The sequence below is a fragment of the Delphinapterus leucas genome, chromosome 11 (assembly GCF_059928025.1).
Source record: "Delphinapterus leucas isolate spDelLeu-1000000601 "Yukka" chromosome 11, BTC_Dleu_Yukka2, whole genome shotgun sequence".
In the NCBI taxonomy this organism is placed as follows: domain Eukaryota; kingdom Metazoa; phylum Chordata; class Mammalia; order Artiodactyla; family Monodontidae; genus Delphinapterus; species Delphinapterus leucas.
Window position 1 is genome coordinate 56,071,830 of NC_143139.1, and position 18,421 is coordinate 56,090,250.

General features: G+C 36.3%; 1 protein-coding gene across 9 annotated transcripts in view; it reads left to right on the plus strand.

Moving 5' to 3' along the window:
- Positions 1-18,421, plus strand: part of CNOT2 (CCR4-NOT transcription complex subunit 2) — a 111,305-nt gene that overhangs the window by 49,864 nt on the left and 43,020 nt on the right. For 8 of the 9 annotated variants that reach the window (XM_089921009.1, XM_089921008.1, XM_089921005.1 and 5 more), the window contains one exon: positions 16,118-16,240. In XM_089921009.1, coding sequence (XP_089777135.1) covers positions 16,118-16,240 — 123 coding nt within the window. Of the gene's footprint in view, positions 1-5,820; positions 5,879-16,117; positions 16,241-18,421 lie in introns of all 9 variants that reach the window. The other variant, XM_089921011.1, reaches the window with a different exon arrangement.

An 18,421-nucleotide genomic window follows, 5' to 3' on the forward strand; every position in this document is an offset into this window, starting at 1 on the left:
TTGAGGAGACCAAATTCCTTTTCTTGGCATAAAGATAATCAATTATATTAGCATCATGTATTGATTTTGTTCTTTCTTCCTCCTAATCAGCAGTGCTCTGTTATAAATCAGTTCGTTTATATTTGTGGGTCTGTTTCTTATATCTATTTTATTACTTTGATGTGTTTGTCTCTGCCTGCACCAGTGTCCCACATTCTGAACTACTATAGCTTTGTGTTAAATCTTCGTGTCTGTCTCTCCACCTTGGTCTTTATTATTGTCTTCACTTTCTTGGCCTTTTGTTCAGTGACAGATTTAGAATTTGAAAAAAAAAAAGTCATTGTGTTTACAAGTGGAATTTTATTGACTTCATTTTTATTTGGGGAAGAAATGATATGTTTATGTTATTCTTCCTCTCCCTGAATTCATACACTGAGGTCTTCTGTATTTTCTCTCAATAAAGTTGTATTTTTTTTAATAATGGAATTAAAAATCTTTAGTCAGAGTTATACATAAGTACTTTTGTTGCTTTTTTTGGTAAATTGTATTTTTAAAATTATATTTTATAGATGTTACTGTTATATTGACATACAGTTGACTTTTAAACTTGATTACTGTTTTTTCGGCTGCATCGGGTCTTAGTTGCGGCACACGGGGTCTTCGTTGAGGCACGCAGGATCTTCCGTTGTGGTGTGGGCTCTTTGTCGAGGGGTGCGGGCTTCTCTCTAGTTGTGGTGCGCGGGCTCCAGGGCGCACGGGGTCCAGAGTACCTGGGCTCTGTAGTTTGCGGTTCTCAGGCTCTCTGGTTGAGGGGCATGAGCTCAGTAGTTGTGCTCGGGCTTAGTTGCTTCACGGCATGTGGGATCTTAGTTCCCCAACCAGGGATCAAACCCGTGTCCCCTTCATTGGAACGTGGATTCTTTACCACTGGACCACCAGGGAAGTCCCTAAATTTTTATTCTTATAATTTATCTGTAGGTTATTAGTGGGGCAGGTTCTTTCATGTAAATAAATATATCATCTGGAAATTCCAGTTTTGATACTTTACAATTTTTATAACTTGCGTTTCTTTTCAGAACTCACTCATTTCTGATACAAGGTTGAGTAGAAGTGTTAGTAGTAGGAATCTTTCTCTTGTTACTTGTCTTACAGACTTTATCACCAGTAAATATGATGTTTGATGCAGGTTTTGGGGTTTTTTTGTAGATATTCTTTATCAGGATTAAGAAATTATTCATAATGCTACCTATTTAAATATTTATATTAAATATTTATATTTAAAAATAATATTTAAATATTCTTAAATATTTTTTAGCACCTTTTTTCATCCGTAAGATTGTTGACTGTGTGCCTTTTCATCTTATTTGTCACCCTTGCTTTAAATTTATTTTTTGTTTTATAGTCATCAATTTATACTCTTTAAGTTATTGATATTTCCTTTTATTCCTTAGGGTTTGTTTTACTGTTCTTTAGTCTTAAGTGTTTTTAATTTTCCAAACTTATGAGGCTTTTCTAATTATCTTCATATTGCTGACTTCTCACATATTCTGCTGTAGGTAGAGAATGTGATCAGTATGATATCAATTATTTGTTTACTTACTTGAACAAAATGCATATTGACCAGTTGGCAGGTGTATTGCTCTGTTTCCATTAGATCAAGTTCGTTAATCTTGTCTATGTCTTCTATACCCACATATTTATCATTATTTTTCACATTTTTACCATTATTTTGTTTAGATTTCGACTCTAATATATCTTCTTTTATTTATTTAATCATTTTATACATGCTTATGTTTAGTATGTGATAAATCCAGCAGCTGAAAGTTGCCACAGATCATTCTCATGTCTTTTGCTTCTTCTGGTTCTCACTTATGATACCTTGATTCCTTGTAGGTGTGTAAGTTACCATTTTATGTTTCTTAGAAATCTGTGTGACTTCTTTGAGGACTAGATGAAAAGACATTTTTCCCAAGGGGATTTGTGTTTGCTTTTGCCAGTGCCTAAGACACTACCAATCCAGGAGGTTGTTTTTTTTTCCTTCCTTCCCTTCTTTCTTTATAGTATCATTTTCCTTCTACTTGAAGGACTTTAAATTTTTTTAAAGCTTTTTAAGTTATGTGTAACATAGACAACATTAAAATCATTAAATTTTTATTTAAGAATTTTGCGTTTTGTGGTTCCTTTCACTGCCTGTCACCTTACCTTAGTTCCTCGAAAGTTTGAGTCATGATCTTCAAGATAGACCCTTTAAAAAGAAAGTTGGGCTTCCCTGGTGGCGCAGTGGTTGAGAGTCCGCCTGCCGATGCAGGGGACGCGGGTTCATGCCCCGGTCCGGGAAGATCCCACATGCCGCGGAGCGGCTGGGCCCGTGAGCCATGGCCACTGAGCCTGTGCGTCCGGAGCCTGTGCTCCGCGACGGGAGAGGCCACAACAGTGAGAGGCCCGCGTACTGCAAAAAAATAAAAAAATAAAAATAAAAAAAGAAAGTTTACCTAACCCACAATTGTCATGTCAATCCACAGTTCTTGTTTTTTTTTTGGCCGTGCTGCGTGGCACGTGGGATCCCAGTTCCCCAGCCGGGGATCAAACCTGCGCCCCCCGCAGTGGAAGCATGGAGTCTTAACCACTGGACCGCCAGGGAAGTCCCAGTCCACAGTTCTTTTAGTTGAGCTTCTTTTATCTCTGCTTGAATATGGGCATACTGATGACATACTTCAAAAATTTCCCACCTATAATCTTTAGGATCTAGTTTCTTCAAGCACTTTACTTTAGGGCCACTTTTAGGGTTAGAGTAGATGAATCTACCTGGTTCTCAATTTCACATGCCCTCTAAACATAAGTTCAAGTCATATTCACCCTAAACTATCACATCCTAGAATAGGACAGGTCTTTGGGATATTCCAATACCTAAGATAAAAAAATATGATAGTGTGTGACATTGGTTTCTCCAGAGCAATTCAGTTTTTCCACAGGTAGAGAGGTAGGGTAGAGGGGTGGTTCTTAAGTCTGACTGACAGTGTTCTGTAAGCAGGTTAAGGAAAGAAAGCGGAGGATCCCACAGCTCAGAATGTAGGTCTTCACCTCTCAATTTTCAAGCCCATGCCTCACCCTCACCTATGCTTCGGCTAACTTCTAAAATTTGGAGTCTATCCACTTGGGTTTTTGTGGAGATTAAATCTTTATTATCTTACTGGGGTTGCAGGGACTGGGTATTCTTCATGATAACTGTGATAGAGAAATATTTTCAATCTAATGAGAGTCCATACGCCCTACCCTTCTGTGCCTCAATTTGAGGTAAAAGTACATCTTATAGGGGTTTTGTTATGATTAAGTGAGGTAATATATATAAAGTTCTTTGAGTAATACCTATCATTTGGTAAACCCTCAACACATATTAGTGCTTATTTGTACCAGGCCCACTGTGTTAGGCTGCTCTAGTAGTACACTGTTCTCAAGGAGTGCATATTCCCATGGACTACAGTGCAACCCAGTGGCTCTAAGTAGTATAATTCTTCTAGTGGGATTTTTTGATAGAAAAGAGATGTGTGTTGTCTCATCATATTAAACTGTTAAGTCTGAAATACTCATGAAATAACATTTTTTATAAAGGTAATCTAACTTGAGAAAAAGTTTGGGAAATAGAAAAAAAAAATTTTCATCTCCAAATCCTTATTTGGTACTTCTCATGGCATGGCATTCTAACCACTGAAGGTGTCTGTTAGTCTATTAGGTATTTTGGAAGTGGTTGTCAATTTCAGTGGAAAAAGGCATAAAACAACTTTATTCATATGTTTCAGAAATGCAAAAATTAACATTAATTTTTGACATAATTCCATTAATTTTTAAAATAATTGTTATGCTCATAAAATTTTCACATGTACTGTAAGCACTGCAGTGATGGGTTACTGTCAAATAACGCTCAAGTAACAGCATGTGTGGAGTAAGAGGAGGACACGTTCTTGTTATGGGCCTACTCAGTGCCAGGCACTGTTCCAGATTCTGTGGAGACAGAAGTGAACAAAGAGACGAAATAAATAAATAAATTCTGTTCTCGTGGAGCTGATGTTTTAGAGTATATGAGGACATTAAACAAAATAAATAAAATGCATTGTGTATTATATTTTGATACATGCTATGGAGGAAAAATTAAAACAGGAAAGGGGATAGAGAGTGCCTAAGGGGTTGGGGAAAAGGACAGTATACTTTTAAATAGAATAAACAGTGAAGTCCTCACTAGGATGGCTCAATATATGAGTATGGTGAGGTGAAGCCATGTAGATACCTAAAAAGAAAGCATTCTTGAATGGTACAAGTACAAAGGTGTGAAGACAGGAGTATGCCTTTTGTGTTTGAGGAATAGCAGGGGAGTGGGGCAGTCGGGTAAGAACACAATAAGAGAAGGGGGAAATGGTAGGAGATTGCAGGTAATGAAGGGTAAGTTCACTAAGGCCTGGAGGCCAGAGTAATGGTGCAGGAGCATTGTAAATGTGTTTTCTTCTTTACTTCTTTTGATTTGTGATATTCTTTATTCTGAGCATCAAATGGATAAAGTACATAAGGGTATAAATGTAAATATATTTAGCGCATTACATTGTAGATGCTCACTGAATAATGTTTACTGAATTAATTTATATGGCAAGATGTTTAGAAGTATTTTAAAAGTCCTGTGTTCCCTTGCTAAATGAATACTTTTTATTTTTAATTGCTTCATATAACATAATTTAGGATTCTGATACTTCACTATATGTAATTTACTGTTTTAAAACATTTGCCACCTCCAGTAATATTTGTTATTGAGTAGATGTTATCTTTAAATAACTTAAATGAGCATCTATTTTTATTAGCTTTAGTAGTCATAATAATCAGAGTCTAGTTTCCTCTGAATCAGTAATTTACTTTTTATATTATAAAGTGAGGATTCACATTCTCATAAAAGTCACAGTTTAAGTCCTGTATTTAGATTTATTTCTTTAAAAGTCTATGATTTTTTTATCATCTTGTTTGATTAAAGTTATTTTAGTTGAGGGGGTCCTTATTTGCTTTTATCAGAGTGGAACACTTTTAAAAAATTAGTTTCCTCCCAAGGAATATACTATTTTTTTTTTTTTTTTTGGCCATGCTGCACAGCTTGCAAGATCTTAGTTCCCTGACCAGGGATCAAACCCCGGCCCCCAGCAGAAGTGCGGAGTCCTAACCGCTGGACTTGACAGGAAATTCCCCTAAGGATATCCGTATACCGAAAGTTATCCCTGGGTTTTGAAAAGCTCATTGGCCCACTTTTAGGAATTTAAATATCAATACATCCAAATAGTCCAGCTGTCATTTTGCTGGCTGATGGTATTAATGTTAATGCGTATGAGAGCCTTAGATTTAATGTTGAGTGCTTAGGAGAGCAAGAAAGTATTCAAGGGGCAGATAGGCAGAGTATTTTAACATATTGTCTTGCACGTTTTTATGATGGCCAGGTGAGCCCTATCCTCATTTTCTGTGTGCAAGTTTATAGAAAGCTCTAGTTGTGCGCTTCACCCCCCACCCTCTTTGTTTTGATTAGCACTTTGAATCAGTCTGAGGTGAATCTGGGGTTGGGGAATGATGAAGAGGTGAACAGGGAGTCATAATGTTGAAACTGGACATTCAGATCTTTATAGCATGATTTCCTTATTTTTCAAAGAGCGGAAGAATCCCATCGTTTATCATGTTCTGGTTGGACTCCTTTCTTATCGTTTGCTGGAGTTTGAACTTCAGAGCTATGGTGTCAACCCTGCTGTAGTATCTCAGGGGCGCTCCTAGTGTGGGGCTGGTGCCATGGCTCACCCTCCAACCTTTCCTTCTTCACTTCAGCCTCCAGCCCTGAGCTTTCCAATCCCCAGAGTAGCCAATGTTGAAAGAAATTGCACAGGTAAGTAGGTGGTGGGAAAGACCGGGGGAAAAATGGTGCTGTCATCAGTATTTTAAGGGTGGATGTTGGGCCATTTTGTCAGTGAGTCATTCTGTTAGTTTAAAAATATAGTGTTTCTTATAAATTATTTTTTTCATAAAATTATCTCATAAATTATTAAAGTCCTAGTGTTCTAAGAAATAATTTCATTTCTTATTAGTTAGATGTGAAAGAGGGAAAACCTTAAACTGAATAAACCATTAATGTTGTAATACAAAGGAAGTTTGTTAGATTTTTTTAAAACTTCATATTCTCCACAGAGTATAGCAGGACCAGAAAACTCATGTTCAGAAAAGAAGCTAAGAGAAAAAGTCAGGGAAAGCATAAATCCATAGACTAAAAATTTTGCTACGTTTAACTTGGTATCAGAAGGAGGCATATTTTAGTTTCCTTCCACTAGCTTTAGACATGCTGTTCTTCCCTTTCCCAAAGTTTCAGGCAAGTAGCTATATTTTTAAAATTTGAAAGAATAGAAACTTCAAACATCTTTTTCCTTGAAATCTAGACAGGAAGACTGGAACATTTCTACCCATCTCTAGATTTGAGGTTAACAAAGATAAGCATAGAAGCAGTGAAGGCACAATATCTGGTACAAAGTTCAGCAAACATTTGTTGAGTGAACAAGCTCACCCAAATTGTGTGTGTGTGTGTGTGTGTGTGTAAAATGCTAACACTCCTGTCATTTTCTGCTTGTGTTCCTTGTATCCGAAATCATGATCTAACAATACAGATTTTTTTTTCTTAATGCAGAATTTTTAGAAATAGTTGTATAGCAGTGTAGCCCTGGGTCTGCACTACTTTGCTCACAAATAAATACTATCATTTTAGGTTCTTCTCAGAAAGGCTTCAAAAATCGTTTCTTGGGCTTCCCTGGTGGCGCAGTGGTTGAGAGTCCGCCTGCCGATGCTGGGGCCGCGGGTTCGTGCCCTGGTCCGGGAGGATCCCATGTGCCACGGAGCAGCTGGGCCCGTGAGCCGTGGCCGCTGAGCCTGTGCGTCCGGAGCCTGTGCTCCGCAACGGGAGAGGCCACAGCAGTGAGGGGCCCGTGTACCGCAAAAAAAAAAAAAATTTGTTTCTTTAGTTCTCCCAGATCTATCCCATGTAATTCTTATTCACGTTATTTCTAGACTCTTTTGCACATAACAAGACATTCAAAATTATACCCAGGAAAAATAGAATATAGCCTGTGATGGCTAACATTTCTTCAGAGAAAGTATGTCAGGATTAAAGAGATTGGGGCACCAGATATTTGGCATTTCAAGTCTCAAAGCAGGGCCTCAAAATACAGAATCCTCAGCAGTTTCTCTCTACTTTCCTCTAAGTTCGAGCATTTCTTAAATTTATTGGGAGGCTTGTAGAAATCCATATCCCCCAGCAAAGCAGACCATCCATCAGTTTCTTATGGATTCCCGCCCTCTCTCCTCTGCATTAGGGAGCGCTCCCCACCCCCACCTCTGACACTGGCATAAGATAGTCAACCTCATTAAAAACATTTCCTTCATACTTAGAGGATTTGTTTTATATTCTAAACTTATGGGCTTTCTACTGTTATATGTTCTTCCACTTGTAATTTATAAATTTATATCTTAATATTTAAGGATAAAATATTGCTTATTTTAGTTTTAGGCCCTATTGTGTGAGTTCTCAAATCTAACTTATTGGTCATAAGGCATACCATTTATAGTTGGTTCTTCCGTTAATATATGATGGTGTGCTTTTTTTACGGTTGGCACTTTTTGAGTTATTAGTGTTTTGATTTTAGGATGATGCACGTGTCTTTTAAAGCTTGTATGTTGGTGGTTATAAGTTTGAATCTGTATGAGGCATATTGATACAGGCAACTTTTAAGAATTTGAAAAACCACAAAATCTGTTTCTTCAAGTTGAAGCATGCACAACATATTCTCCCTAGATCAAAGTCAGACTGATCAGGAGCGCTGATAGGCCTTTTGGTAATACTCTTTAGAGGGTTTGTAGATTTGGTGGGGGCACACCCTAAGGTATGGTGTACATGGTTTTGGGAATGTCATCTCAGTAAAGCAGCTTCAGGTACCAGATTTCAGTAAACAGTTTTTGGATTAGGAAGAGTGATGTGTTTTCATCGCTCTCCTGGCATGCCCTCTCTATCTTTTTATCAAATGTGAGCTACCCTGTTTTGTGGGGGATGATATCTCTTATGAAGTATTCCTGTAACCCCTGTACAGAACCCTGTGCCAAAATATTTAACTACTCTCCAAAATAATGATTGTTGATATGTTCCTATAAGCCCCTAGTTGCCTGCTGAATCACATTTCCAGTCAGTTTCCTTTGCATCTACCTGTTAACTGCCTTTTCAGTATTCATTAAGCCTTTTATTGCTCATTTATCAGGCAGTCTGCATTTACTAAAACTATGAAATGAATTGCTTTTATTTCCGTATCAATTTAAGTTGATGAATTTAGAAATTATCAATTTAAAATTTATCTAAATCTTCACTTTTTTTAGATCCATCCTAAGTAGATTAGTAAACTATTCGTTATACATTTATTTATATTATATCAAGCCACAGTATTCTAGAACTAGTAGGACTTCAAGAGTAGTATGTTTTTTAATAGGAGGAAAGATCATTCTTTTCCTAAAGACTTCCAGGTATTAAATTCTTTGTTCTTTGAGGAGCTAGATTTTTTTTCTAATGTAAGTGCCTTTCTCTCCTTTATTTAATCCCATTTCTTTTCTTTTCTTTCTTTTTTTTTTTTAGTGTTTTCCAGAACAAAATAAAATTAGGATTATTTATAACAGTTGTGAAGTAGGATTGGTAGCTCAGAATCCTATTACCAAAAAATACCACTAAAACAAATTCCTTGGGTTATAAATATTTCTAGGTGGTAGTATATCATATTTGATATAGGTGTACAGTATTCTAGTTCCATAGATTTTGGGCAGTGTCTCAGTGGATTTGACCTATCAGCTTTTCCCTCTACAAGCCAGTAATAAAGATAACCAGATTATCTTCAGATATTATGGCTTCTCATGATTGGTTTCAATTTTGATTGACTGCATCTTGATAAAGGCAGATAAATGTTAATGGAAATTGACTGTGATTTTTATTAGTTTTCTGCCTGCTTTATAAACAACAGAGAACTTGTGTGTATATGTATGGGTGTGAAGTGTTTGCTGATAGTGAATATGAAATTGGGAGGGAAAAGTAAGAAGTCAAATTTTGTATTCAGCAATCAGAGTGAAATAGTAAAATCTCCATTAGGGAAACAGTAGTAAAAGAGCAGTCCTGTCACCCCCAACCCCCACCTACATTTGGTTCTCTTTACCCTTTATAGTACAAGGTGGATGCATACTCTGTTCCTAAAGATGAAAAGTTGCTGGCTATAGAAAAGTCTTCGTACTTCAGTGTTGTGAAAGAGTTGATTTTATGATGGGACACGTGTATCAGCATGTTAACAGTAAAACTCCTGGCTACTTTAGAAATAGAATCACAAGAAAAAGTTGCCATCAGGGATTTGGTCTTGTTTTAACCCAATTGGTAAACATATTCTACTCATTTAATGCTACAGTGTCTATTTCAGTAGCTTACAATAAAAATTTAGAGTTTTGTAATAACCATTCTAATTCCTTGAGTGATTAAATTATGTTCACTGTATTTTGAAAGTAAAAATATTAGTTAATTTGGAATATGGAAATAGTAATTACTTTTTAATTGGTGTAGTGGTGGTGTTCTTCCTTTTAAGCATAATTTTATTCTAAAATTAATGTTGCTTTCTCTAAAATAGATATGATCAGTCTGGTAGAGACTAGCTTTTGTTTCACATACCTCTGTCCAGGCAGTTCATTCTCATTCTTCCGCTAAAGAGATCTTTTTTTGACATGCACAAATATTTGATGTGGCACCCTCTGCTTACCATTGTTTACTGCAAAGTAAGCCCCGCACCCCTTTTTGCCCTTTACTGCTTCTCCCGTCATGAAGCTTACAGTTTGGGGAGAATACAAACATTAAACTATTAGTTGTATCTCTCAGAGTCAGTGTAATATCGTGGTTAAAAGGGGGGACTCTAACAGATTGTCTGGGATCATATCCCGTCTCTGTCAATTATCAGATGTGGAATCTTGGGCACATCAGATATGTGACCTTGGGCAAGTTACCCAACTTCTCCAGCTCTCAGTTTTCTCATCTAAAAATGAAGACTAAATAAGTAAATACATGAGGATTACATACATGTTTATATAGTTATTACTAAGTAAATTATGAAGACTATATAAATACATTTTGAAACATTTGGAGTATATTGCCTGGTATAGTAAGTGGTCAATAAAAGTTATTTCTTATTGTATAATTATAGTTATGATAAAGTATTTTCAATGACTGCAAGCCAGGGGTCCTGATTCAGTATGAAAGTTTGAAAGAGTGGGAGAAAGAGCATTCTAAGTAGAGGTATCAGCCTATGCAAAGGTCTGGAGGCGGAAGAGAACTTGTGTTTGAGTAACTGAAGGTGTGGCAGTAGTCTAGTGGTGGCAGGGGACCTGTGGAGACAGTTAAGGTCAGAGAGGTTACATAGGGCCTTAATAAGCCTTATTACTGATTTGGAAAGCTGTTGAGGCATTTCAGTCAGCAGGGCCATGACTGTTAAATTTTTATTTTAAAAATTTACTTGGCTGATGTGGGAGAGTAAATTTGAGGGGAATGAGAATGGATTAATAAAGACCTGCTTGAAGGATATTGGAAATGCTTGTTCTCAGAAATGACAGAGATGGAAAGATATGGATGATTTCAATAAATATTTAGAGTTAATCTGCTCAGCTTGAGTTTTAATTGTTGAAGATGTCAGGGGTTACAGATGGCATTTTCCAGAGATTATCATGTACAGGAACAACTGTGAATAACCCAAACTAAGCTGAGGCATAAGGTTGTTGTTGGATTTTGAGATAATTACTGCTGCAAAATTATGTTAAGGTCGTGATCTCAGGAATATTGGTCTGCATCCTTTAGGGGAAATTAACAAGAGATACGAGAGTAGGAAAGTGTCAAAGTCATTGTAGTGGTTATGAATATGACATCATAGTAAAGTGTTAGTTGAGGGAAGTCTTCACCTAGATTTTTGTACCTGGCTTTCCCATCTATATCCTTGCCCTCTTAACCTGGCATTGAAATTTAGCCTATTTTTCCTTACCACCTGTCCTTACCACCTATCATTGTCCTTCCAGACATCCTCCTTGTTGGCTGTATTAAAAGTTTTGTGTTTCTGAACTTATGCCTGCTGTTTCTTATGCCAAAGTTTGCTTCATCTCCCACCCTACACTCTTCTCCTTTTTTTTAAATAAAAAATTTTTTTAACAAATTTAAATATTTGTTCAAATATTACTTTATAAGACCTTTCAGTTGTTTCCCTCAGATAGAGTTAGATATTCCCTTATTTGTGTTCCCAAAACACCTGTACAGATTTTCATACTGTAATTGTTTATTTACAGGTGTTTCTCCTAACTAGGCTGTGAGCTTGTTCAAGACTTGGGGCTGTTACTCAGCTTTTGTGTTCATTAGCACAGTTTTTGGCATAATTCATATAGGAAGCCCTCAGCATGTTCACTGAAATGTGAAGGGAGATCAGTCAGAGGGCTAAAAAAAATCTAGTCCATAGCTTAAACTAAGAAGGTGATAGGTAGAATGGCAAAAAACAAATGTGAAAGCCACTGTGAAGAAAGGTTAGAATGTGATGATAATGCAGAACAGAACAGGAGAAAGTAACTCGGAAAGTCAGTTTTAAATATTACTGATTTCATTTATTAAAATGCACTTCTCATACAGAAATGTCTAGCAGCACTTTAAAATATGCTGCTGGAACGTTAAGACTGGAGATAGATTTCAAAATCAAACTATATTTGTTTGCTATCAGGAAAAGGACCACTCTGCTATGGGATGTGTTTCTGTTCCCTGGGAATAGGATTCCATGCCTGAGCCAGCATGCCACATGATAGACAATAAATGATTTTAGAGTAAGTTCCTCTCCAGAGGTCTTGCTGAAGGAAAATTGTGCAAGATTATATACCGCCCATCCTGCCTTGGATATGATCTATTTTTCACCCTTTCCTATCTGTCTACCTATCTATCTACTTATTTATCTATCTATCTAAATTTATTTTTGAAGTTTCACTTGTAAAGTGTCCTATTTTGTTTCTGTGACCATTTAAAAAGCTCCAGGCCTTGCCTCTTATTCTTTCCCTTTTGTAATTACCGTTCATCCCACCTGGATCAGGGACCACTTTACCCATCTTTGAAGTTGTTGGTTAAGATTATCTCAAGTTTGAGGTTTTATGAATTCTCTGTGAGTATTCTGAGTTACTGCATTTGGCTTTGAAATATTATATTTATATATTAAGAATGTTAGACCTTAGGAACTCATAGCCAGTCCTAATTAAGTAATGAAGGTGTTTACTGGGAACAGCCAGCCAACTTAGTGCTTCCATTCTGCTTGTCAGTTTAATTCCTCTCTACTACATTTTGAGGCCAACTCTTTTTTTGGGGGCAGGGGGGGTTGTCAGGCTAATAGAATTAGTGTAAGCTAACGTGTGTGTGTGTGTGTGTGTGTGTATCCTGATTAGTTCTTATGGAATCAAAGCAAATGTAAAATGTCTTAGTTACATGTTTTAGATCTGTATTCAAAAAAGACTTAAGAAACATTGCTTTTGGTACAATATATTTCATGTATTTTTCTTGGTGAAATCTCAGTTTTTACTTCTCCTTTGTTAAAACGTGATACGAGAGTTGAGAGAGAAGGTGGTCAGTTAACAGAATTGATATAAGCCCTTTGTATGTTTGCTTGAAGAAAGCTCACAAATTGTATATACCAAATATCTGAACAAATTTTATATGTAATGTAGAATGAAGTATGATTTTGTTTTTAAATTAGTATTTTAAATTTCTATTTATCAAATTGACTTTAATATATGTGATATAACCAGTAATTTTAATATATTTCAGTACAGTGTTGACATATCCCCTACCACTACCACTGTAGTCTGAGCCACCATCATCTCTCACCAACCTGTTTCCCTACTTCCACTCTTGTCACCTCTTTTGTCCATTCCTTACAGAGTAGCTACACTCATATTAAATATATACATAAATAAAATATGCCAAATTATGTCACTTAAACTGCCCACAGATCCTCTCTCTCTCTTTTTTTTTTTTTTTTTTTTTTTTTTTGACTGCATCATGCAGCTTGTGGAATCTTAGTTCCCCTACCAGGTGTTGAACCTGGGCCCATGGCAGTGAAAGCACCGAGTCCTAACCACTGGACCACCAGGGAATTCCCACAAATCCTCTCTTGACTTCTCATTTCACATAGAATAAAATCCAGAGTTCCCCAGGCCTGCAAGACACATGATCTGCTCACACTAGTATCTCTGACTTCAGTTCCTACCATCTTCCACTGAATTCATTCTGTTTGAGCCGCACCACTGAGGACCTTGTTCACTTTTGCACTGACTGCTCTTCCTGTCTTTAGCTAGTTAGTTCCTTTACTTCTCTGCTTCATTGTTACTTTCCTAGTTTCACCCTTCCTGGCTAGTCTAAAATACTTTTCTACTCCATTCCATCATTCTATATGGAATACAGGACACACCCTTTAAAATTAAATAAAACTATCTTTTTTTTTTTTTTTTGACTGAGTTGGGTCTTTGTTGCTGTGCGCTGGCTTTCTCTAGCTGCAGCGAGCGGGGGCTACTCTTCCTTGTGGTGTGTGGGCTTCTCTTTGCAGTGGCTTCTCTTGTTGCAGAGCATGGGCTCTAGGCGCACGGGCTGTAGGCATGTGGACTCAGTAGTTGTGGCTCGCGGGCTCTAGAACGCAGTCTCAGTAGTTGTGACACAGGGCTTAGTTGCTCCACGGCATGTGGGATCTTCCCGGACCAGGGCTCAAACCCGTGACCCCTGCATTGGCAGGTGGATTCTTAACCACTGCGTCACCAGAGAAGCCCAAAATTAGCTTTTTTGTAAAACTTACTATGTTGTCCTCCTTTTTCTTTCTGATTTTGCCATGGATCAGAGAATTCTTTGTTTCATACCAGTACCCATCCCTGGGACTGGGGCTTGCATTTAAATGAAGGCAGAGTATTACACTCTTACCTCTTTTTTTTTTTTTTTTGCTGAAGTCATGTAAAAATAATTAGTATTTTCAGTGTTGTGTAATTTGTGTCGAAGCACACAAAACAAAAATGAAATTCTACATGTTTGTGTTTTCTCTCCCTCCCTCTGGCACACACACAGTGAGTCTGGGAAAATTTGGTATTGATGAAAGAGAACATTTCTGTTTTCCTCTGTCTGAGGCATTTCACGTGTTTAGTTTTGCTTTCAAAACAGTAAAACCTCTTTGCACAATATTAGAATGAAGTTTTTTTATTCAGTACAATTAATTTCAATTTTAGGATTCTAAGAGTCTGTAATTGGTTTTGATGATGAATGTTATATCACAGTTGTTAAGAGTTCACTTTGCATCCATTTGACTTAACTTATGTACGTAAAATTTGATGAGAGATATCTTGGTACGCTCCTGAAATTTTAGTGAATTCTGCAAGTTTCATGCCATTTTCCTGTGTTTATCCTTTTTTAGAATTAGAGCTCAGTAGTAATTGTCCTTTAAAGAGAATTAAATGTATCCTTAACTTTTACAAAACAAACCTTTAAAATCTCATGTGTAAAGAGTCTTAATTTGCAGACTCTAAAGTGCTTTTTTCCACTGTTACTTGTCTGAAATAAAACTCACTAAAAAACCTCTCTTTCCTATTAGGGACTACTTAGAGGGGGTTAGAGGCTAGGCATGAGGGATCCTACCTAGTCCCTAAAATTACATTCAGAGTTATAGAAGCCCTTGCCTGAGATTCACCAGGGAGTCCACTGCCCAAAGAAGATAAAGTATGTTCTAACAAATTAATAGATCCTTGAAAATATCTTTCTGTATTTCACACCTAAAGAGATATATAGCCTAAAAACATACAGCAAAGCAGTGGTTAAGTTGTCTTCAGACTGGTATTCATATTTAACTGAATAGCTTTTTCTCAGACTTCAACAGGAAGAATACTTAAATATTTGAGTTTCTTACAGATTTAACAAGGAACTTAAAATATAAAGCAATTATTAAGTAACATAGGTGTTTTCAACAAACTTGCACATCAAATTTAGCCTTAAAATCTGCATTATACCAATTCACCATGTCTACTGATTAACAGCAGTAACTACAGTGTTTCATTTTGAAATGAGAAGTAAAAGAAAGTTCCTTTTTTCTTACAGTGGAAGAAAATACCCTTATTCATAATGAGTGCACCAGACAGATGTCAAATTTGATGAGTTTTTCCCCATTTTTTTTGTGAAAAAATATAGTCACTGTGTATTCTAGTCTTTACAAGTCTATCATGACATTTCAGTTTACTTTGAACTACAGAGTACTATTAGGGATAAGACACATTGACCTTAATTTAATAACCTGTCAATTGATAGTTTTGGAAGCTTTATACAGGTCACCTTATGGAAAAAAATAAAATAAAATAAAAATTAGCACAGATTTAGTAATTATCTTGATGAGGGCTCAAAATTACTCATGTTGGATATGGTAAAGACTTAAAAAGCAAAAGAGTAAGCAGGTTATGTAGTAGAGATCATAAATTTATACCAGGATGATGAGTGAAAAAATTATCCTACTATTACATGAGTGAGAGCTTGTGGCTTGAGATAAGATTTCCAGTGTGCCATTATACATGGACTCAAAAAGTGCTATATCTCAGTAAACTTAGATTGTAAGTGAAGATGATATGCTCTGGAAAACATAATTTTAAAAGTAGGTATAACAATGACAAAGACACTAATGTTGAAGATGCATGTGAAAATTTTGAATAATTAAACCCAAACTTAATTTTTAAAAAATCTTTGTATGGGAAAATTATATTGGGTTGCCAATTTTCAAGAATAAGTAATATTTTTTCTTTTAAAATAATTGGAATCATTGCATGTGACAGACTTTAAGTTTCTCCTCTTGATTTCAGGGCCTGAAAGTAAACATTTACTACTACATTGTTATGACTTTCTCACCTGTATCATTAATTCTTAGTTGATCTGTTTCTTTATCTTAGCAATGCTCCCTTCATTTTATGTTTTCCACATAGGAGTAAGATAAAGCCTGACATTTTCCAAAACATTATTCTTGATAAAAGTAATATTTTTGTTTAGGTGACAAACAGCATGTTTGGTGCTTCAAGAAAGAAGTTTGTAGAGGGGGTCGACAGTGACTACCATGATGAAAACATGTACTACAGCCAGTCTTCTATGTTTCCGCATCGGTCAGAAAAAGATGTAAGTTAACCCGTTAAGCTGTGTTTACTCAATAGTATATGTCTGTCTCTTTCTGATTCCTGAAAAGCAGTATATGAACTGTAGAGTACCACCTTTGGTTGAGTGACTGTGTTTTAGGCATAGTGCTAGGCCCTGGGGATACAAAGATGATGAGCTTTCTTAAATTCTTATTGGAGACAAAATACTGTATGATTCTCAAGTTGAGATATGGTAATACTGTGGTAGGAAGTACTCAAAAGACATGGGGTAAACAAGGTATTACTTCTAGAACATCGATTGTTTTTTTAATTTGTGAAATAACTTGTTTTTATATTAAAACAATACTTTTATAAAGAGCAGAAAGCTGATTTGTACAGATTTAAAGATATACTGTCAGGCTGCAATGAAACCTTTCCTTTGCTTTCTGATATTCTGGTTATAATCCTAGACCTCAGATAGGCAAACCATCTCTCCTCTGTTAGCTATAGGTATGCTACAATAGAAAAGTTTTGAAGAACTGTATTCAAAAACATGGAAGATGATATATTATAGAAGTATGAGTTAAATGCTTTGGAAGGTTAGTAGTTCAGTAATCCCTTTTGGAATGAAAGGATTTAGAACACAGCCAAGTCATAATTAGCAAATAGATAAAATATTTTAAAATAAATTCCATTGTTATTTTCAAATTCTGGTAAGCTACTTTAAATTATACGCTATATACTGTAGTCAAACCAGTTGCATTCTTGTACTTTGTACCTGCCCAACTTTTTTTCCCCTTTCAAACTTTTATAAATTTGCTATTCCTAATTTCCCTGTCTATACAGCAATTTACTCTAGATATTAATCTAATGAGATTCTTTCTGATGTTTTAAAACACTTCTAAAGTTCTAAGTTTTGTAACAAATGCCATCATTTTTCATTAAAGTTGATCATTAGTAAATTACTTCCTGTGTCTTAGAATTTCACACATAGGCTTACTCAAGGTTTAAGTTAGAATTTTGGTGGGGTTTTGTTTTGTTTTGTTTTGGTGTTATCCCCCCCCCCCCCCCCCGCTCCCCGGTACGCGGGCCCCTCACTGCTGTGGCCTGGCCCGTCGCGGAGCACAGGCTCCGGACGCGCAGGCCCAGCGACCATGGCCCACGGGCCCAGCCGCTCCGCGGCACGCGGGATCCTCCCGGACCGTGGCACAAACCCGTGCCCCCTGCATCGCCAGGCAGACTCCCAACTACTGCGCCACCAGGGAAGCTCTCCCCTTTATTTTTATTTGAAAATTGTGTCATTTTGGCAACAAACTATCAAGTGCATTATTAGGACTCTTTTCAAATTTTGTGTTTGGTGGCTTTCTTGTGCAGTTGAATAGCTGACAGAATAATGTCATCTAATTAATTTTCTGTTATCTTACTGCCTTTCTAGCTATTTGCTATTTGATGTAAATTATAACTGAATTATTTTTTACATAAATTTCTAAGTTTAAGTTTTGATGTTATAGTTAAATAATTTGGGATGTCTTTCCGGTAGCATCACTGCAGAAACTAATCTGCATGTGTGTTACTGTGATTGTACAGTGCAAGTTAAGATTGATGCAAAAATGGTAGTGGAATATGACTTATTGATGAAAAGCATTCATTCTTATCAGGAAGATACAAAGCCTTCAAACTGAAATTCTTTAAAAAGTATGTGCAGAGAATGAATGACAGAGATGTCTGTCTTCTAGGGAACAGAAATACTGTATTATATGTCAGAATTTTTTAGTCAGAATTATTACATATATACATATGTTGGTTACTATTCCAGATTGTCACAGAAATAACAGAATGATTTGTTTCACAAAACTTTTTTTTAAAATTAATTAATAAGGCAGTAAGACATGGAGATTAAAACAGGACAGATATGGGTTTGGATCTTGGCTTTGCCTATTAGCAAGAACTTCTCCAAGCCTCAGTTTTTTCATCTGAAAATGGGAATAATAATATAGTAGCTACTTATAAATTTCTGTGTTGCTGATACTTTTTTCATTACAAAATAGTAAGGGGTATTGCACAAATTTTAGAAGATATGCGTGGGGTCGGGGAGGGGGAAAATTACCAATAATGCTAGTCGGGAATAATTTACGGGTAAAATTTTGATTCTATATTTCACATATTTTTATTTCAAACTATATTAGTAGTTAAATCTCTGGGCCATATTGACATGTCTTTCACT